This window comes from Empidonax traillii, unplaced genomic scaffold, assembly GCF_003031625.1.
Source record: "Empidonax traillii isolate 1590-97213 ecotype Southwest subspecies unplaced genomic scaffold, ASM303162v1 scaffold2239:size31021, whole genome shotgun sequence".
NCBI classification, from domain to species: domain Eukaryota; kingdom Metazoa; phylum Chordata; class Aves; order Passeriformes; family Tyrannidae; genus Empidonax; species Empidonax traillii.
The window spans coordinates 9078-31021 of record NW_020957432.1 but is presented as its reverse complement, the minus strand read 5'-3'; the positions used below and the strand labels follow the sequence as shown (position 1 = coordinate 31021).

Below are 21944 nucleotides of genomic sequence, written 5' to 3'. Positions count from 1 at the left end.
TTTTTTTTTTTTTTTTTTTTTTTTTTTCCTTTCAAACTCTTAATTAGGGCTTGTTGTGAAGTTATATATCTGTTCGTCCTTCTCCTTTTCCTGGTGGCCATAATTCCTGGTTTTGATGGGGCTCCTTGAACATAACGCTTATTATTAGTTTTGGACATTTAATTTGTTTTGCTTTTCAGGCAGGTTCCACTCTTGCTCCGAAGCAGCACAGGGGTGAATGCCAGTTGGCAGGGTGCAGGCTGCCTCTACAGGCACTCACTTTCCTGCCCCAGCTCAGGACACGCTCTCTCTGGAGCACCAGAGCCTCCAAGGGTGGCAAGGAAATGAGGCTTGGGATGGATTTGCCCTTGGCACGTGGTCCAGCTGGTGCAGGAGCAGCAGTGCAGGGCTTTGTGGGTGCTGATGGTGTTCACCGGGGAACGATCCACCTTTGGGCTCTTCTGTTCCATCCCATGCAGAGTGGATCCTCTGCTCAGTCCTCCTGCTTTGCAGCCGTGTGGGGCAGGGCAGAATCACTGGGTGCCTTCCCCCGTGGTGGGAGCTGGGAGTTCAATACATGGGCTGGGCGTTGAAGTACGAGCAGGCTCAGAGCAGCATCTCTCACCTGCCCTAAGAGCTGAATTTCCCAGGCAGCAGCGGAGCATGCATGATCTTTTCCAAGGCTCTTGTGTGCACAGGGTTTAGTTTGGGAGCACCAGGACGCAGCTCCTCGTTGGGGCGCAGCTGATGTGTGCCTGGCAGCCGGTGCCTTTGCTCATCAGCCAAAGCGCCACTTTTCCCCTCTTTTCCCCCTAAAATGTGACTTCAGTTAAATCCTCCTGGGTCGGCGGGGGGGTGCTGTGAGGGAGCAGAGGGGGGTGCAGGCAGGGTGGTGTGGGGCTGGCCGGGGCAGGGGGGTGGCCGGGGTGTTTCACAGCACGGCCCGGCCGAGCTCGCGGGGAGCGCGTTTTCGCTATTATTGCAATTATTACAACTTCCTGAATAGGTCGAAGGTCGTTCATAATTCACGCTTCTGTCATCTTTACACATGCCAAACGCAGTCTATTAAGCATAAATAAAATTTCAAGTGCCTGACCAGGAAAAGTAAACTGGGATTCATAACAATGAGGCCTTATTCATCCATTTAAAAGTAAATTGTGTGTGTTCCTTTTTTCTCTCCCCCCTCCTCCTCTTTCCCTTTACGGCTTTGCAGTTTGGGAGCTTTTATTTCTTCTCAGTAGCAGAGATCTCTGACCTGCAGTGTGGGCAGGCAGAGAGGACTGATGAGCCAGGCCTCCCCCAACTTCTCTTCACCTCGGACCCCCTGAACTTTGAAAGTGTTTCCAGATCTGGATCCGATTTTACTCTTCCTATATAAACTGCAGTCTCGCACCACTGATCCCAGGGCATGTGAAATGTGCATCTGGACTTTGCTTTTATTTTTTTTTTTCCCCTCCTCTCGTTGCTCCTCTCCTATGCAGAAGCCCTTCCTAAACTCGATCTTGAGGCACGGGTTAACCCAAAAAAGTTGGGTAATGGAATGGGCCTGGTAGGCTGGAGAAGTGCTGTCCAGAAAATGAAAATCTTTCATTAATTACGGTAGAGTCAGGACTGTGCCCCAGAAATCCTCAAGCTTTGCAATTGAAAAACCCACTTATTCTCAGATGTTAGTATTTCCTAGTACAAAAAATACTGCCCACGGTGGAGGTGCTGTAGTTGCAAAACATGGGCAGCCTGAGGGAGACCTTTAGGGCTGGGGGGAAATTACGAGCTTCCTCATCTGGGTGTTGCAGGACCCCCCCATCACCAGCCCTCAGTAGGCTGCTGCTGCCTCAAAATTCAGGTAACATGGTTCATTGCAACAGTTGACTTCTCAGTTTTGTCAGGCAAGATAATTCCAGGAGGTTTTAGGTGAGAAGAGTGAGAAAACAAGGGTTTTTTTTCGGTGAAGTAGTCAGGACAACTCTTAAAATCAGATTAAATTTACCTGCACGGCCGTTTTGGTTAAAAGTTCAATATGTTCTATTTTAGATTCTCACTGCAATGCAAATTGCTCTGTAAAGTGTTAGTGCAGGTGAGGTTTTTTTAATACATACAGAAATTAAAAAAGCTATTTTTATTAATAATTATAGTTAGTATTATAATAACATGTAAACGCCAGAGCTGAAAATCTACTTGGCTCTTGAGTTGCAAAATAAAGAAAAATCACCCAACCTAAAACATGGAGCTTTTTGGAACATTCCTGCAGAGGGGCTGGCCAAGGAGCTTCTAAAGGGTAGTTTGGTCATCTCTGCTACTTTTAAATACCAACACAGACAAACTGACTGGCTGCAGAGTTTATTCCCTGTTTAGGGATTTGTCCCACAGCTGCAAGAAAGATGCAGCGTCATACCAGCACTTCCCAGAGAGAAGGGATGCTCCCCAGCACAGCACTTGGTGAACAAGGCCCTCTTTATGCCCTTGCACGGTCCATGTGTCCTCACTTTGCTGTGGGAGGTGAAAAGGTCTATCAAAGGTCTATCAAAACACCTTTGATGGGCCAGGAAAAGTGCTAGAGAAGGCTTTGCTGTGGTTTTGTTCGCTCCTTGGTGTGGAGGCACCACTAACCTCAGAGCAGCAGCTGCATTTGCCTGGCTGTGACACAAAACCTGCCCTGGGCAGGGCAGAAGGTTTGGCACAGCCCGTCTGGGATGGTGGAAGCCCCACCTGGCTGTGTGGTGATCCTGATCCTGCTTCCACCCAACAGGGGAGTTTGCAGAAGTCTCTCTGGTCAGTGTGCACGTATTATTATTCCACATTTTATTTCCACCCAAAGCCGGGCAGCAGCCAAGCTTATCCTCCACAGATCCGACTGCAGCTTCCCTTTCAGATATGCGGAGTCCCTTATGCTTCTGGAAAGAAAAAAGCCAGTTTTCAATGCATTTATCTTAATAAATGGAAAAACAAGCATCACTTGCAGAAGATATTCGCTGGATGTGGCGCTGTCACCAGATTTATTTTCAGGAGGTGGAAGTTGGCTTCACTTGTTGCATGGCCCCAGCACATCCCCAAGCATGCTGAAATCCACAGAGCATTCCTGCATCCTTCAGCACCGAGGATGGCATTTTCTCCAGAGGGGATTGTGGCACCAGGCATTCATCCAGCTGCAGGACGAGATACAAGAACCTGCCATGGCTCTTTTGGCCTCCAAAATGCTCGGTGGAGTTTGAAATCCTCTCAGTGAGAAATATAAATGGGAAGCCCAAGCAGCACCAGCCGATGGTTCGATGAGGGTGGTGTGGAAGAGGAGGGAGGTGCAGCCTGGGCGGATCACACTGCACATAGACTCCTTCTGGTTTTTATGGGGAAAATTTGCCACAAGCAGAGGGTTGTGGCACGGGTGCCTTGTGCCTGATGTGTTTTGTCAGCACTTCTGTCACCTGCCGAGGGGTGATGGGACAAGCTGCCCACTGCTCTCTGCACCCTCCTCCAGAGTGGCTTTTGAAGGGGGAAAAAAAAATCCAAATCCGAGGAAATGCAACTTAATTCGTTGTTTTTAGGTATTTAGCCCTTATCTGTGGGCATTGCTTGTGCAGAAAGGAACGATTAGGCTATACGGCCACCTCCTGGAGGACACCGGTATGTGCTGGCTGCTGATGATGTCGGTCCATGTGCAAGTGGGCAAGGAAAACACCCACAAACCTTCGCACACCCGTCCCTACCTGTGACAGATGCACCTGTGTGGCTTTGAACAACGCAGGTGATTTTCTGCCTTTCTCCCAGCGCATTGCAAGGAGCATTGAGAGTTGAAGAGTTTGGGAGCAAAACCTTTAAAAATACATCAGTCTGAGAAAATGCAAAGACATCACTTTGTAGCATAGGAAATATAGCTGTCATGTGTTTTTGTTTAACAAGGCCCGAGGAAGTTACTAATATTTATTTGAGCTGCTTCGTGGAGCTTTTTAGTGCTCTTCACGTTTCCTGCTGAGACAGAAAGCAGCCAGATGGATTTTGGGAATTTCCTTTCAGCAGAACCTCGTGGTACTGGGGTGTGCTTCCTCTGGTGCGTGGAACCAAGGGAGGGTGTCCCCTCTGCCCCCTCCACAGCCTCCTGCCTCCCTGATGGGCTCTTTCCCACAGCCCAGAAGCACCTGTATGAGGGGTCACTGGCCAGAGTCACCACCATCAGCTTTGGCTGCTCACTGTGTTTCTTCATCCAGGACTGATTTTTCCTTTGATTTCCATTTGAAGCTAAGGAATAACCAGGCTCCTTGGTTTTGTATAAGCCTCACAGCTTTCTGGACTGTGGAGATGGTTGGAATGGGGGATGGATGTCTATGGCTTAACCAGCAGCATGTCAGCATATCTGCTTTAGAATTACAAAATCGTTAAGATTGGAAAAGACCTCTAAGATCATCGAGTCCAACTATTAAAGTTACTTCAGTACCTTTTCCCAGTGCAACAGGAGTTCCCCCTTCCAAGGATCACTCAGGGATGTTTTATGGCCCCTCTGCTCACGGGTTTGGTATAACTCAACACACAAGTTGCCGGTGATATCTGCAGTCATCACACAGCTCATTTTGCAGCAGGGGCTGTTGAAAGCACTTGTCCTTTCTGTCCTCACAGAGCCCAAAGTACAGCAGCTTTGGGGCTGGAAGGAGCAGACCTGCCATAGGCAGTGGGCACCTCTCCAGCAGCAGCACTACAACAGGGCAGGCTCTGGCCACACGGTTTTGGTCTGTAACACTCACCAGCAGTGGCTGATACCTCTTTGCCTGTTGTGGTGCTCACGTTGCTTTCTCTTTTTGTTTGTTTTCCAGATATTCTACAGAGTGGTAGCAGATATTGAACCAGGAGAGGAGCTCTTACTGTTCATGAAGAGTGAAGATTATTCACATGAGACAATGGCTCCGGACATCCACGGTTAGCCTCTTCTTACTGTTTTATCTAATAGAGAGTATCACTGAAATTAAGCCAAAATTTAAGGAGATTTCTCCTCTGTTGGAATCCTTTTGAAATCTGGGATAACTTTACTGCAACATAGGAGGAGAGCTGGAGCATGGTTGTATTTGTCCATCTTCTGCCCCTCTCTTTCTGACTGAAATGTGATTGTTTTGTGGGTATTGCAAAAGAAGAACAGGAGTTCATGTCCTTATCTCAAGGCTGTGCTGTTCCTGCAAGACATATATGGACCCTGATTATAGGTTATTTTTTTGTCACTTAGCCAAACAGCTGTTACCTTGAAAAGAGAAAACCACAGAATCCCAGATTGTTCTGAGTTGGAAGGGACCCACAAGAATCATCGAGTCCAGCTCTTAAAATCTGAGACTGATAATGTTGCTGTTACTTGTGAGGACGTTTCAGCCATTCTTCCTCCTTGTGCTCATCCCACACACAGATTCTGGGTCTGACTCTCCTGAGTCGTTGCTGAGATTTGTTCCCCACCTTCAAGAGCTCCTTTTGCTGTGCTGCCTGTCAGGCAGCGGGTTATACAGCCACAGTGGGAACTGGGTGTAGGATATCTGCTTGGTGCCCAGTAGTTTGCAGTTTATGCCAACAGGGACATTTTACAAATTCTCTGGGATTCAAGGACAGTACACGGGGGTTTTCCCGGGGCAGGAAGTATCAAGGTCTGCACTTTCTTTGCTGCCTGTACATTTAAAGCAGTATCTTTTGTTCTCTTAAGAAAAAGGTGGGGATTATTCATTCATTCCCATTTGGTTTTGTGTTTGGTTTTGGTTTTTTTTTCCTCCAGTGGTAACTTTGTTTAGTTATTGCTAAAGATGTTCCCCTTTTCAGCACAGTGTTTTCCCTGCCTAGTCCCTTTGGTCAAGTAGCTATTGTATAAGTGACACCAGAGGAAATCTCTGCAGTCACATGCAGGAATATGTCCCACAGGGCTGCTTTAGAAGCAAGCTGAGCCAAAGTGTTGCTTGTGGACAGCCAAGAACAGAACCCTGTGACGCTTTCTCTGGATCAGCTCAACTGTCAAGTAGCAACCACGTACATACATTGGAGATTTCAGCCAGACTCCTCAGTGCCTTTCTGACTCAGAGCCTCTGGGCATTGTTATCTGGAACCAGACCAGGGTGTCTGGCTCCTCATGTGGACCAACAGTAGAAAACCCAGCAGAAAAAAAAAAATCACGGGATGCTCTTTTCCAAGTTTGTTTTTTTTTGGGATTTTCTTCAGTTAATCTATTCTTTTTGCAGGAATTGCTAATTAATGGAAAGCAGTATTCCCTCCAGAGTAACACTCTAGTATCTTTTACACTCGTTTTCAGTAAGGAGCACATTATGACTGATGTTATGGAATTTAAAGCAAGTACCTCAACTCTGTGTGTCTCTGGCTTACTCGAACAGGGTTGGGTGGACTCATGAAAATGAAGAGGCTTTAAAAATTTTTTACACCTTTTTGGCTATTTTAGATGCTGATATTTGTGTCTAGGTCATCTCCTTTAGCCTCCCCTGGAGATCCACCTTAGACCTCATATAATTAGTTCCATTTAGGATGGTGTATAAACACACTGACTTTTGTCCTGAGCCTGTGTTAGGGATCCCTATTTGATCCCAGGCAGTTAACGTGCTGCCATAGATTGTAGAATTAAAGCATTATTATAAAGCATTCTTAAGAATTCTTCTTTCTTTTGAGGTTCTTCTCTCTTTAACTGAATAACTCTTCATTTAACCACACCATCATCCAGCTCCTGATGGGATGGTGGTTAAAAAAGGCTGAAAACTGATGTGGTCTCCCCGTGCCCAACCCCTCTTGTGTTCCAGAGGAGCGTCAGTACCGCTGCGAGGACTGTGACCAGCTCTTCGAGTCCAAGGCTGAGCTTGTAGATCATCAGAAGTTCCCCTGCAGCACTCCCCACTCCGCCTTCTCCATGGTGGAGGAGGACTTCCAGAAGAAGCTTGAGAATGAGAACGACCTGCAGGATGTTCACGAAATCCAGGAGTGCAAAGAGTGTGACCAAGTCTTCCCCGACTTACAAAGGTAGGAGTAGGTGCTTAAAATGTAGATGAAAATTCTTTAATGGCTTCAGTTGGATTCCCACACTTCCATAGTGTCTTCTTTCCTCTCCAGGTTGTGTGGGCATAGTTGAAGTGACTGTGAACTACCCTTTTTGGGACAGCAGTGGGTTTGTTTGCACTGCTTAAAAATCACATGCCCCTTAAATGCTGACCTGTCAATTTATTTCACAGAATCCCTCACTAGTCTATGATTCAGGATGTTGTGATGTCTGTGGGAGCTTAGCATGGATTTCTGCATGCCCAGGGTTAGTTCCTTTGGATAATTGCTCCTGGAGGCTCCAGGTGCTTGTTCTGCAAGATGGAGCCCCCTCTACCAAAGCAGAGCTCCTTTGCTCCTCTTGATGGACTGGAGGTGGCTCAGCATCACATGGGGCATCTCAGATCAGCATTATCTGACCTGATCCTTTCACTTCCACGAAATTAGTGACAGTAAAATTAAAATACGATGTGCCAAGCATCACTCCCCATGTATTAGGTCAACCCCGCTGAGCAGGAATTTGTGCAGGCAAAAGGTCTTGTTCACCCACTGATGTTGAACAGAGTGTGGCTCCACCTGTCTGATTTTCAGTCTGAGGGATGGATTTGAAGGGGCTGATGGAGGCAGATCAAGTCAGAAGGATTTCCAGCAGCGTGGATGAGGCAGGACTCCTGTCCATAACGGTTTTGCATTTGCAGGTTATTTGGTGTTAAAGTCCTTTTCTCCCTGAGAGCCATAGGATGATATCTAACATATGGGAATCATTGAGGAAATGTAAATTTAGCTTAAAATATTAAATATTGAAGAGAAAGGGCAGAAAACAAAGAACGAGTCATCATAAATAGATGGGCAGTACAGTGAGAAAGAGTGAAAAATGAGAGGGAATGCAGTCGTTCTCTGAACTCCTGAATTATTGAAAGGCTCATACACCACAAAGACAGTTCACAGCAAAAAAGAGCCAAAATGTGCTATATCCAGATTATATAAAATAAAAGGCCCAAATGAGCCGTGGCTGGGGAAGTAACTACATGAAGAAATAGCTGAGCAGGAGGATGGAGGGGTGTTGGGTCCAGGAGTGCCCAGTGCTGATGGGGAGTTATGGAGCTGCAGCAGGGTCAAGGAGCTGGTGCCAGAGCCAGGGACAAGAATCTCTCTGGGTGTCACAAAAAATTTGTTTACTAGTGCATGATGGAGGGTCAGTTGGTATAAAAATATCAGGAGAAGAAGCCAGAAATACCTTTTCCCCCCAGAGGAAGGAGAGGAGTAGAAGTAAGAGCATCCACAGAGTGAAAGTATTTCCATTGCCTTTGGCTGAGGATGGAGGTTGCTGTGGGGACTGCACAACCCAAACGAGACTGTAACCCCAGTAGATTTTGTCACTGATTCTGCAGAGATCACTGGGAACTTCATGTGAGAGTAGATTGATCCAGTTGGGCATCCTGGGCTAAAAATCACAGTTTCCAATGGCTTTTCTGTGGACCTACTCTTGCATTATGTAGTAATCTTTCCCCAAGCAGTAGTGTGAGTTATGACTCTGTTTGTGACCAAGCAATACAGGTGTTTAAAAATATATGTTTACTACAAATGAATAATAAAAATTCAGAGACAAAAATTAATTCAAAGATGTGCAACAGAAATTAGGTGGACATCGAATATCCTACTGAATAAACCACTAAGAAATTTATTACTAAACAACTGCACAGTTGAACACAGTTATCAGTAATCATCAAGAATGACTTCATTTGTAATGTATCATATCTAGAGGCTTCTTAAACTCCTCCTATCTTACTCCAGAGGTGTTATTCCTCATCTATTCCTGCTGTAAGAAAAATTGACTCCCATCAAAGGAGCGGATTTATGGCAGGTGGTGGGATCCAAGGTGTGTTTAGAGGGAAAGTCATAAGGTAGAAATAATTCAGACTGCAGGGAAGAATTACCAGAGTGAAATACTGAGAGGTGCATGAAATAATCTCCTTAGGGAGAGATGGCAGCAGCATCTCCTGGAGCATTTACAAGTGGCCTGGCAAAACATGAGAGGATGTGTTATTCTGGTAGGGAGGAGGAGGAGGAGTTTCTGCCTCCTGGCTGGGGTGAGCCTGGTTTTCAAAAACTTGTTTCTGTCAGCATTGGGCCTTTGGGGCTATTGGGTTTTTTTGGGTTTTTTTTGGTTTTTTTTTTGCTCTAACTATGCACTCTGCTCTCTCCTCTTCCTATAAACCACTGATAAGCCCATGTGTGTGACAGACCTTGCTGAGCCCTGTTCCTGTTTCCACAGCCTGGAGAAGCACATGCTGTCACACAGCGAGGAGAGGGAGTACAAGTGTGACCAGTGCCCCAAAGCCTTCAACTGGAAGTCCAACTTGATACGTCACCAAATGTCTCACGACAGCGGGAAGCACTACGAGTGTGAGAACTGTGCCAAGGTACAGTGAATTTGGAGGCTGCCTGGCACTTCTTGTGCTGCTGGATGCACGGGAGCGTGGAAGTGGGGGTGCCTTGGGCTGGCATGCAGGAGGGTGTAGGGTTTCTGCTCCGTGCTCCAGATGGTTTTTGAAGGGTTTACACTTCTACTTTGTAAATATGTTATTTTTCCTACCCCTTTTTTGATTTGGTAATGGCTGTGAGCGCTGATGCAGGATGCTGAGCACCCTCAAGCTCAGGGCTTGGCAGCCTGAGAGGATTGGTGGGGGTGTAAGAAGGTCCCTGAGAGACACTGAGGGGCAAGAAACCCCAGTGAAATGAAGAGTGGAGAGTACCCAAGGCTGTGTGCCTGGGGTACCAGAAATTTTAGGACACTTCTGCAATATAAAGCAAAATCAGAAATGGCAATGGGCGCCAGCTGCACTAAATGAGCACAGATCACCTCTAGAGCATCTCCTGTCACTTCCCTGCACTGGGCTTGCTGTGTGGATTATTTGTATAGGGTGTGGTGCTCTGCATTGCTTTTTATCAGATTCCCAAAGCTCGGGCCTTCTGCATAAGAATCTAGTTGGTTTTAGGTGGATTTGCTGCAGTAATGGGAATTTATGTTGAGCTTACAAGATGCAACCAAGCCCTGGTTTCTGGCACTGAATTGTGTACAGGATTTCTTGCTGTCACACACTCCATTGTTGGTATAAAGTATTTCTATTGCAGTCATACTTAGAGGTTTCAAGCAGCCACATTTTGACACGTTTTCCACGAAGTCCCTGAGCTCAAATGTGGAATGTCTAATGGCAAGTCAAATGCATTTGAATGCAAAGGGGTTAACAGATCCACCCAATACTTGGCTGATCCTGGGAAACTGAGGCCCCATCCTGCAGGCACAGCTCGCTCTGATGCCCATTAGTGAGGTTTTTAATCTTAAGTACTCCCCAAAAATAGCTCCAAGGTTTGAATTTTTTTTAAAGACTCTTGTAATAACTGGCTTCTTCCACAGTCAAGTTTCTTGGTTAATCAGTACTCATTTCCTAGCAGGTTTTCACGGACCCCAGCAACCTTCAGAGGCACATTCGTTCCCAGCATGTTGGGGCTCGTGCTCACGCTTGTCCAGAGTGTGGCAAAACCTTTGCCACTTCTTCAGGCCTCAAACAGCATAAACACATCCACAGCAGTGTCAAACCTTTTATATGTAAGTCTTCAACTAAACGTGTTTGTTTAAGTGTTTCTTTTGCTGCAAAGCAGAGCGAGCTGGAAGCAGGAGGTTGTGTTCTGCTCCCTCTGCCTTGCCCACCAGTGTCGTGCGGGTTGTGAGCAGTTGAATGAGTTCTGGGTAATTTGTGATCCAATGCGAAGAGTTGTTTTCACGTGATTTTTCCTTTTCAGGCAGAGACTGTGCGTTGTATAAATGTACCTGTTGTCCCTGGGATGTTTTTCCATGCACAGCATGCAAACCTAGGAGTGAGATTCAGCAAGAAGGAGCCGTGCCAGCCTTGCGCAGCCTCATTGCTTTGCACCGTGCTGAGCTGGCTGCTCTCCTTCCTGCTTTGGGAGTTTATTTTGCACCACAGTCTCCACAGCAGATGCCATGACTTTTGCTGGAGTTGGGAAACAAACCTCAGAAGGCAGTGAGTTTGAGTCGGAGCAGTTTGCTGCCCTGCTCGAGGCTCCTTTGCATGCCCCAAGTTTAAGTACAGAGCTGAGCTATTAGATGTTTCCCAACAGCTGCTCCAGCAATAAAACTTGCCTTGGATGGGAGCCTGACTCTGTACTGGGCTTAAATCAGATCCTCAGTGTCTCATGGGTTGTTTGAACAGACCCTGTTTGATAAGGGTGCAGGTTGCTGTCTTTCACTGGGGAAGCACAGGCAGAAAATATTTTTAAAAATTGTTCTTGGTACTGCTAATCTCCACCACAGCCTTTTGAGGCACCTGCTGTGGCTTGAAAGGTACCTTGTGACCACATCCCCTACTTGTCCTCTTGATCTCTTAATCTTTTGCTGCTCTCAGCAATAATTTACCTAAATACTGGCACCACAGCTGGAAAAACCATTGGTCACAAGCTCATCTAATTTCTCTAGAAAAGGAGTATTGTCTTAGACAACTAATTTGTGCAAAATCTGTAGCTTGCCACTGGGTTAATAATACTTTTGATTTGGATTCTTTCAATGGGAAAAATATATAAATAGATCCAATGTTAAATATCACTAATAATTTTTAAAGCTGATTGCAGGTTAAGTGATTACACTCAATTAGAAAACAGTAACTTCTGGTTAGGTGGGGAGTCTTCAGACAGCCCTATTGCAACACCTTGCGTAAGAGTCTCCTAAGTAGCACCTCTCATACATGAAATGGTCTCTCAGATGCTCTTTGTTGCTATTTATTCTGATAAAACAGCAACTGATACTCTTCACATGTACAGTGTGAGGGATGAAACCCCACTGAGCAACCTGCAAACAAGGGCCACGTAATCGCAGAACAAAAGGGTTTGGAGACCACATGTTTGGTCGGCTTTGCCGAGCAGTGAGAGGGAGGTAGGGTCACCTAGAGCAGATATCTGTTTTCCACCAGAAGGCCACACACCATGATTTACTCGCACCAGTGTGTTCATGGCAACTGTCTCTTATTACAGTGCACCGCCCAAGCTTGAGTGAAAACTCACCAACACCAAGGTAATTACTCACTGCCTTCGCAAAATCTCCAGCCTCCCCAAATAGAAACCACATGCCATAATAGACTGAACTTATTCAAAATAGTACTTACAGTAATTATTTTTAATAAGCAGAAAATATGCAAACTTCACTGGCTGGCTAATTTGGGGTCCAGAGACGATGGTGGTACAGAGCATGCTTCGGCATGAGATTAATTTTTGCAGTCAGGGATCCAGATTGGGAGTTTGTGTTAAACCTGGGGTCTGGAGAGCAATAAAAGCTGCAAGAGGGGAAGCTTCCCTTGCATGTTAGTTGCTTAAAAGTATGGCACTGAGATTTAAAGGGTGCAGTAAGGTGTAATAGGTGAAATCAAACCCAGCTTCTGCTGCTTTGCTTCATGGAAGCAATCAAAGTTGGTAACCATCCTCCGTCTACTGAAGTTTGTCATGTGATGAAAAGGAGGTGGATCTTATAACACAGACTGAGGAGTCCTGGCTCCCTGGAATATCCATGGAGGTGGCACAGTCCGTTTAGACAGAGTCTCCTCCAAAATCTGCGGGGCATTGGGTGTGCCTGTCACTGATGCTGGGATCACCCAGGCTTCAGGTGACAGTCCCTGAGAGTAAAACTGCTCCAGGGAGTCAGGGCTTCAAACTGGGCCCAGAATTTCTTTGCCAACCTTTTTTTTTAGCCCATGGGTTAAACAGAATGCCCGTTAAATGCAAAGGGCACCTTGAGCAAGCAGCACCTCATTAAATAGTTTCAAATAACTTCAGTGCACAGAAATGTGAAATCCTGGGTACAGCTGTTGATTGTTTGATTGAGATTGTAATGATAAATATTTACATATTTTCATGGTATTGCCATTATTGATTTAGTTTAACTTTAAAACTGAGAAAATACATTTAGTGAAGTGCTGAATTTGTATCATCTCCCTTAATAGTCTGTAAGGATATCTCTCAATTCTAAGTGCATATTTTTGCTTTTCTCCAGAACTGAGTATTTCTTGATTCTGTTGACTTTGGAATATATTACCGGAGAATAATAATTTAATACTTTTTATATATACACACACACACTATATATAATATATATACTATATATACACTATATATATATATAGTATATATATGATATATAATATATACACTATATAATAATAATTTAAGGCAGAACTTCCCAGACTTTGGGAAGACTAAATCTGTGCCAATACTCCCCTTTTCACCCCCTTGCCACTCCAGCCTACCTGAGCAAAGCCTTGTCTTAAATAAAACCATGTCAGTAAGAAGCAGACCCTCAACACAACCTAGTAGAAGATTAAAGATTCATAAAACATGATTTATTTTTAATTCTGCCTTAGCCTAGCCTTGAAAATGCATGCATTTGAGATACTTTTGTCTGGAAAAATATATATGGTCTCTTCTGCTTTACACATGGAGAGGAGTTGATTCATAATATGCAAGATGAAGCTTGTGCAAAATTATGAATACGACACTCATGTCACCATTTGGGTCGGTTTAATTTTGGTAACTGTAAGCAATAGGATGGGAGCAGGGGGAGCTTACTGTGCAAAACCTCAACAGTGAAGGTGGGAGCAGAAATTTTTATGCCTGCAATTAGGTTAAAAAATAGGAGAAAACAGCAGAAAAATCAGAGCTTCATACTGCAAAAACCCACCAATAAATAATAATAAATATATTAAGGTATATTAATAAATATATTAAATAAAAATATTTTTATGTTAAATAGGCAAATAAAAAATTAACATATTTTTTAAAAGGAGCAGAAAGTACTTAAGAGAAAAACAAGCATTTTCAAGGAACTAGAATAATCTCTCCTCATCCTTCGTGTCTCTCTTTTTTGTTTCCCGTCCATATTTTTTCTTCTCTTAATTTTTCCTTATATTTTTGATTTTCTCTCTGTTTTCTTTCTGGTCTCTCCTTGTGAATGAAGATTTCCAGCAGGAACAGTTAACTGATACACAGCACCAAACATTCTTCCTGAATTACCGCATTGCAAATTTCCTGTGTTTGGGCCCAATCCTGCACGCTCTGCCCCCACGAATCGTCCCGGGGATGTCCATGGGATGTGAGTGGGGTGGATGGGGCAGGATCAGGCCCTGGAACAATAGGAGCATTGTTGCTGAGATATGAAGCAGCCTCCTGAAGAGGTAAACAGTTGAGGGATGACAACAAGTGGTCAAGTTTCTCAAGGGCAGAGATTCGGAGGAGCAGGAAGGTTAGTGCGGGCCCCGGTGCGAGTGGAAGTTAGAGGACGTGATTGCAGTTCATGGGAACCAAGAGTGCAGGATGGGATACATTCAATTCAGTTTCCTTTGCAGGCTTAAAATAGAGCCATTGTAAATTATGTCAGACCGTCTCAAATCATGAAAATGATTGTTAAAAAGCCCTCAGAATACACAATGTGTATTGTTGCGCGGCTTTGATGTGTGAAAGATGAGAGTTTATGATATAACACAAATTAAATAAAAATAAAGTGGCCACATGCTTTTTCCTGGCTGGAAAAAAGAAAAAGAAAAAAGGATTTATTACAGAGGGATAACACTGCTGATAATGCTGCTGCCTTGTTTTTAAACAACTGCTAGAAGCAAGGTAGTGCAGAGGTACAGGCAAATTTTAGCATAATGAAGAGCACAAGACTCAGACTTGCCCAGTTATCCTGCTCATCCAAAGGATACTAAAAGGGGACATAAAGAGGCACTGGGGAGCTGAGCATTACCCTCTTCCAAACCCTGCTGTAATGTATAACTTGGTTGTTGTTCTAATTTGCACCCTAAGATTTGTAGCAGCCAGGAACTCCACAAAAGTTCTGCTTTTGTGAGGCTGAAACTATTTCTCATCCCAGAGAAGTCTGAAAGGAAATCCGTTGGGCTCTTACTGAGCAGCAGACGTGCAAATAAATGCAGCTCCATTCTTAAATAGATTTTTTTTTTTTTTAAATATAGTGTATTTAATCATGTGCTAGGGGCAAGTAAGCAATATTAAGACTAGTAAAGTTATTAAGATGTGGAATTTAGAGTTACAGCATCACAGGCACCTGTAAGGACTATGCATTACACAAATAGAAATGCTTTGGACACATGAGAGTACTAGGCTGAGGTTACTCAGACTCTAGCCTGGACTTCTATGAGATAAAAATTTTAATTGTAAGTGGAAAAAAGTGTTGTTTGTTACCAAGATTATACCTGGTTATCTCCTCCTTCACCTCTTTCCTATCCTTGTGGTCTTACAGGCTGAAAGCTCTGTGAGGCAGCTCCATCTCTGTCTGGTCCTGCAAATATTTGTTTTAATGACTAATTTCCACATGGGAATAGTGACATGGGTGGATGTCATTCGAAGACACCTGTGCTCTCACACAGGAGCTCTGTGGGTTCATACAGGGTCACGGCACCGTGGCTCTCGGTGGGGCTCTGGGGGGGCTGATGCGACTTGGACCAACGGTACTGACTGTGCAACACCGTGCAAAGCAAAGAGCAGACAAGGAGAGTGTGTCTTTTAGTGATTCCAGGCCCTTTTCTGGGTTGTTGGAGTGGGTTTTGATGCCGTCTTCAGATGTTTGTCTGCCTTGCTTTGGAGAGCACAATAGCTTTTGTATGTTTGTGCACCCAGACTTCTCCCTGCGGCTTCCTCATTGGCATTTGGCGGGTAAAAAAAAAAATGGTGTTATTTGCACAGTTTTGGGGGTGGGGGCAATTACCATAAAGCCTGAGATGTGTTGTTGTTGTTGTTGTTTACATACAGGTGAGGTCTGCCATAAATCCTATACTCAGTTTTCAAACCTTTGTCGTCATAAGCGCATGCATGCTGATTGCAGAACCCAAATCAAGTGCAAAGACTGTGGACAAATGTTCAGCACTACGTCTTCCTTAAATAAACACAGGAGATTTTGTGAGGGCAAGAACCATTTTGCAGCAGGAGGATTTTTTGGCCAAGGCATTTCTCTTCCTGGAACCCCAGCTATGGATAAAACGTCCATGGTTAATATGAATCATGCAAATCCGGGCCTTGCTGACTATTTTGGAGCCAATAGGCATCCTGCTGGTCTTACCTTTCCAACAGCTCCTGGATTTTCTTTTAGCTTCCCCGGTCTGTTTCCTTCAGGCTTGTACCACAGGCCACCTTTGCTACCTACTAGTTCTCCTGTTAAAGGACTTCCGAGCGCAGATCAGACAAACAAAAGCCAAAGTCCCCTCATGACAAATCCTCAGATACTGCCAGCCACCCAGGATATTTTGAAGGCACTAAATAAACAACCACCAGTAGGGGAGAATAAGCCAGTGGAGCTTCAACCAGAAGGGTCCTCTGAAGAGAGGCCGCATGAGAAACTCAGTGACCAGTCAGAGAGTAGTGACCTTGACCTTGACGATGTCAGTACCCCCAGTGGCAGTGACCTGGAAACCACCTCGGGCTCTGATCTGGAAAGTGACATTGAAAGTGAGAAAGAGAAATTTAAAGAAAATGGTAAAGTGTTCAAAGACAAAGTAAGCTCTCTGCAGAGCCTGGCGTCAATAAATAATAAGAAAGACCACAGCAATCATTCCATTTTCTCACCATCCTTAGAGGAGCAGACTGCGGTGTCAGGAGCGGTGAATGATTCTATAAAGGCTATTGCTTCTATTGCTGAAAAGTACTTTGGTTCAACAGGACTTGTGGGGCTGCAAGACAAAAAAGTCGGAGCCTTACCTTACCCTTCCATGTTTCCCCTCCCGTTTTTTCCAGCATTCTCTCAATCAATGTATCCATTTCCTGATAGAGACTTGAGACCGTTACCCTTGAAAGTGGAGCCCCAATCACCCAGTGAAATAAAGAAGATCCCAAAGGGAAGCTCTGAGTCTCCCTTTGACCTCACCATAAAGCGTAAGGAGGAGAAGCCACTTACTCCCATTCCCTCAAAGCCAGCAGCCCCCTGTGCAGCCAGCCAGGACCAGCCTCTGGATCTCAGCATGGGCAGCCGAAGTCGAGCCAGCAGCACGAAACAAGCCGAGCCTCGGAAGAACCACGTCTTTGGAGAGAAGAAGGGAGGAGACCTCGAGCAGAGGAAAGCTTCGGAGTCCTCCTTGCAGCACGCCAGGCCCACCCCGTTCTTTATGGATCCCATTTACAGGTAATGGGCTGTCAGCTGCCTTTCAGCATCCTTTGGGACAGGCAGCCAGGCCTGCCAGGGCCACAGCCCCGGCCCCCTCCCAGTGTCCCTGGAGGCACCATCCCACTGTGGGGGCCTGGCAGGGGGTCCAGGTTGCATTTTGACCTGCTTATCCCACCTCACATCCCAGCTGTTCCCACCCAGCCCCAGGGCTGGTAATGCTGCCATTAACAAGTCTTCACGACTGCCCTCATTGCCGAGAGTCATTAGTTTAACCTGCACAGCTTGACGTGCAGAAGCTGAATATATTCTCTTACCCATAAATGAATTGGTATCAGTATTGAATGTTTGTATATTTGCTGTGTATTTGACATCACTGGCTGCCCCTGGATTTGACAGTGCATCTCCCCAGGGTGCCTGTTGTACTCCACCTTGCTAGTTCCTCTTGAATTCAGTGGGAGTATCTCATAAGTACTGGTCCTCAGGTGTGTTAAAAACATGGAAATTGAGAGTGATTTCTGCCCCTTTTTTACCATTATTTGAGTTGTGGGTTCATTTCTTCAGGCATTTCATTCATGGAATTGAAGGCACAGCATCCTTGTGTGTATAAAGCCTCCCCTGTGGGCTGCTTAATCATAGAGTCATCACAGAAAGGCTTGGGTTGAAAGGGAGCTTAAAGATCATCTCCTTCCAAACCCCTGCCGTGGGCAAAAACACTTTCCACTAGACCAGGTTTCTCAGAGCCCCATCCATGATCTATCTGGAATGATCTGCCATGGATCTACCTGAGATCAGTGGGAGCCTCATTGTTGACTTTGACATGTGAACAAGCAGATGCTGTCAGTGAGCTGAGGTTTTAAAAAACAGTGGGAAAATCCAGACCTCCTGGTGTTTCCCAGTAGAGCCTGGATGGATCTCACTGGGATCTCAGTTTCACCTGTGTCCTCTGTACATCAGCCCCCTTGCCCTTTCTGTAACCAACCAAAGTCATGCATCTAAATTAGTTTAGAGAAATATTAGCCATAAAAATATTTGTCTGTAATATAAATGACTGATTTTACAGCCTATTGTTAAAAAAAATAAGGTTATTGCCATGTAAATTATGTTAATTTATTACTTTATCTGAAAAGGGAATGCTGTGGGCAAAGTTCTTGCAGAATGCTGGTTCATAAGACAGCAAGTCTGCATTATGAAGAAACAGGATATGACGCTATTTAGTGAGATGGTTTTATTTCATGCCAGATTGATATCTGTATTAGACCATAGCTTTTCTTTGCGTCATATTCATTTAAACGGCCTGAAGCAGCGGAAATAATGATCTGTCCTTTATGGCCCTGCGTTACAAACTAATTAAATTGCATTACAAACTCCCCTGCCCGCAGCAGGGGGGTTGGACCTAGATGATCCTTAAGGTTCCTTCCAACCCAAACCATTCTGTGATTTTAATGAAATCTGTACAAATTCTGGCAGTGTAGCACGAGGCCAGTTGTTGCTGAGCCTTCCTTTGCCGTGAGTTACACCTGCATGTGGACAACAGGGTCTGTCCCTTAAACCATACACATCAGTAACAAAAAAAGCAAAAGCCCCAAATTTCCACGCTGTTTCTGAATAACTCACGCTGAGTTTTGCTGCCTGAATGCCCATGAGTAGATTGCAGTCTTTGCTGCTGGCATTTCAGATTTCTCCCTCCTGCACACGAGGGGTTTCCAGGGTGGTGGCTGTGACGTCCTGCCTGGGCAGGCAAGAAGGGACCCATTGCTCAAGGCTCTGTTGCCTTGAACTCCTCTGAGTTGAGAGCACTCTCTGTTGTCTTATTTCTTTGTAAAAGTGCTCAGTAATTAATCATTGATTCCTTCTATAATTATTACCAATCTTTTGAAATGGGTTATTCCCTATTTTTATAGGATTATTCTGTATATAAATGGTATCATCTCCCTTTAATGACAATTCACAGCCCCCACCTCAATAATGGGCTGTACCTGGGTATTCACTGTCCTTCCTTGTACCACTATCTCTAAGAAAAAAATTAACTTGATGCATAATTGCCTATTTTAAACATGAGTAGCTGTATGATTACTGTTGTCTGAGACTGATTCATCACAAGCAAATCTAATTTTAACATTTACAGAGTAGAAAAAAGAAAGTTAACTGACCCACTGGAAGCTTTAAAAGAGAAATACTTGAGACCTTCCCCGGGATTCTTGTTTCATCCACAAGTAAGTATTTTGGGAATTTTAATGTTGTAAACAAGCCTGTTGATGCTTCAAAGCAGGTGCAGAGAAATGAATGCAGTCTTAGTCATTTTTGGATTTCCTAAAACACACAGTTTTTACTGGGCCATTGTGGTGGAAAAGCGTAAGCATTGTTCTGAGCTTCTTGATGTTTTGCAGATGAAACAACATGTTTTGATTATAGAGGAAGCCAGATTCGAACTCCATGTATCTTTTAGAACCGTGTCGCTCCGAAACCGCAGCGTAGCTACCAACATTTGCAGCTACTCGTGTCTTCTTCAGCACTCCCGTGCTCTGGGCGAGTAGGGGGTCAGCAATGACTGCCAGGGCTCAGTGCAGATTCAAAAGTAGGGCCAGCAAAACTGAGCATCCCCGTTGTCAAGTGATTTTATTGTATTTAAGGACTCGCTATAAAAGAGATAAAAGATTCCACCCAGTGGTTTTTTTCAGGTCTCACGATGCAAGTGCTCCGTCTCTTTTAGGCAGCTGTTGTGGGCTGTAGTGTGTGCAGTGACTGGGTAGGATCCCTTCTCGTCCATACCCAAAGATGGGCCATGTGAGGGCTGCTCTCTTGTTCCCAGGCCACACTCCTGAATAACAAACGTGTAGGAGGGTGTCCCTAAAATGGTGTAGCAACTGCAATGTGTGTGTGGTACAGGAAGAGGATCTGCATGCAAATTACGTTGCTTTTCTCCACTGGCACCACAACCTCATTTTGTCTTTCTCCTCCTTTCCGAAGGAGATTTTGCTAAAAATATGGGTTGAATCTTATACCTGAAATGAGAAGCTCTGCGGTATTTGCAAATTTGAACCCCTTGCTGACAGTGGGCTCTTTCATTTTGGTAATGATGACACACTATACACATCTTGTATTTTAAGCACACAACCCACGAGCTCCTGTCTCTTGTTCAGGTTCCTCTGAATTCTTGGGCAAAACACCCCAATAATCTGCCACCACTTGCTTCCTTTGTGCCAATCAAGTCCTAAGTTGTTATGTCCTAAGTTATATAGAATATATTCTGAAATATGGGAGTTCTGGAGAACTGGGAAGAGCAGCTGATGGCACATATGGTTACAGATGCACAAACATAATGCTACTGCATGGGTGGAAAGTGCAGAAAAACACCCTGTTCTAGTTTCAGTTTCCAAAGGAAGTGTTGGATCTAAGTATTGAAGTATTTAATAGTATTTATGTGCTATAAATATTTATGGCATCATATAAATATTTTTAAGCGTTATATAAGTATTTAAGATGTATTAAAATTACTGAGAATTTATGTCCAAGATTTTATAGCAGCTCAACACTTCTTGCTGAGATTACCTTAAATAAGTTAAGTTTGCCTAAGTAGGAAAAAGAGCAAGTGAAAATTCCCATTTCATAGGAGATAGTACTAATGGACAAACAGGACCCCAGTTCTCTTTGTGTCCCTGGTGTAAAACCAGACTGGCTCTTCTCCATCGAGTGACTTACTCTCTTAGGGCAGCTAATGGGCTGCAAATTAATAGTAAATTACTTAAATGAGGGCATTTTAAGTACTGTGTTCATAAAAAACCCAGTATTATTTTGCTTAGTGCTCCCTGACTGTTCAGAAGGTGTAACTCGGTGTGGTTTGGTGCAGTTGGATTCAGGAGGCTCTGAAGGTGTCACAGGCCTGATACCAGTGTTAGGTTGGGTGGTCAGTGGGTGGGACAGGGGCTGTTGGGGCAGAACTCACTGTTAGGAGTTTGGCTGTGGTGGACAGGGAAGGAGCTGGATACTCTTCCGTGTAGCGTTGTCCGACTGAGTTCCCTGGGGAACCGGGAGTCGGACCAGGATGTCGTAGGCATGCAGGTGAAATGGAGACGTTGGGCATTTTCCCATCAATAGGCAGGATGTCAGGATTTCACCCTTCCTGTTTTTTCGCAGAGGGTTGGTTAAATTCCTTGCTGGTGCCAGAGGAAGGTGCCAGTGCTGTCACCACGTCCCTCAGTGTGAGGAGAAGGCGTCGGATGGCAGGGCTGGCCCAGGTGGGGCAGAGGCATCACCCTGTGGCAGGAGGGAGGGCTGGCTCTGCACCTGCCTTGCTGAGCCCTCTCCTCCCCATTTCCCACGGTGCAGTTGAATAAAAAAACCCAGGGTAAAGCCTGGCTTCCGTTTTATCACTCACCTGACTGAGAGGGGTAACATCTTAAATGTGGTGTGAGACGGATCCATGTAAAGGTCAGGAGTGTAACAGGCATTGTAAAAGAAAACCAAACCACCAGCACATGTCCTGTCAAAAAGGTAAATGCCAAAAAAGTGCTCCCTTGCAAACTTTAATAGAAAGGAGCCTCCTGTTTGCAAGGGCAGAATCTGGCTTGGTATTTATAGAGGACTGGGGAACGGCAGAAAAGCTGTTTTTCCTTTATAGGCCTGTTCACCCCTGTAAAAGTACAGGTGGGGAGCGCTCCACAAGTTTTCATTTTCTGCTGGCAGGACTTTTCCATGTAAAATATCTCCAGAATTACTGTTTGTGTCCTACAAGCTTGTGTTTCCATAGGTGCATTTATTTCTGAAAATTGCCATCTCAGGAAGAAGGAATTTCTTTTTTTTT

At 44.8% G+C, this 21944-nt stretch overlaps 1 protein-coding gene across 1 annotated transcript in view; it reads left to right on the top strand.

Moving 5' to 3' along the window:
- The first annotated feature begins 4781 nt into the window (after window positions 1–4781).
- Window positions 4782–21944, top strand: part of LOC114071735 (MDS1 and EVI1 complex locus protein-like) — a 17830-nt gene continuing 667 nt past the window's right edge. The window contains exons 1-6 of the mRNA XM_027909591.1: window positions 4782–4881; window positions 6738–6954; window positions 9245–9392; window positions 10426–10579; window positions 16777–17161; window positions 19269–19356. Of these exons, the coding sequence (XP_027765392.1) occupies window positions 4833–4881; window positions 6738–6954; window positions 9245–9392; window positions 10426–10579; window positions 16777–17161; window positions 19269–19356 (1041 nt within the window). The 5' untranslated portion in view covers window positions 4782–4832. The remainder of the gene's footprint in view (window positions 4882–6737; window positions 6955–9244; window positions 9393–10425; window positions 10580–16776; window positions 17162–19268; window positions 19357–21944) is intronic.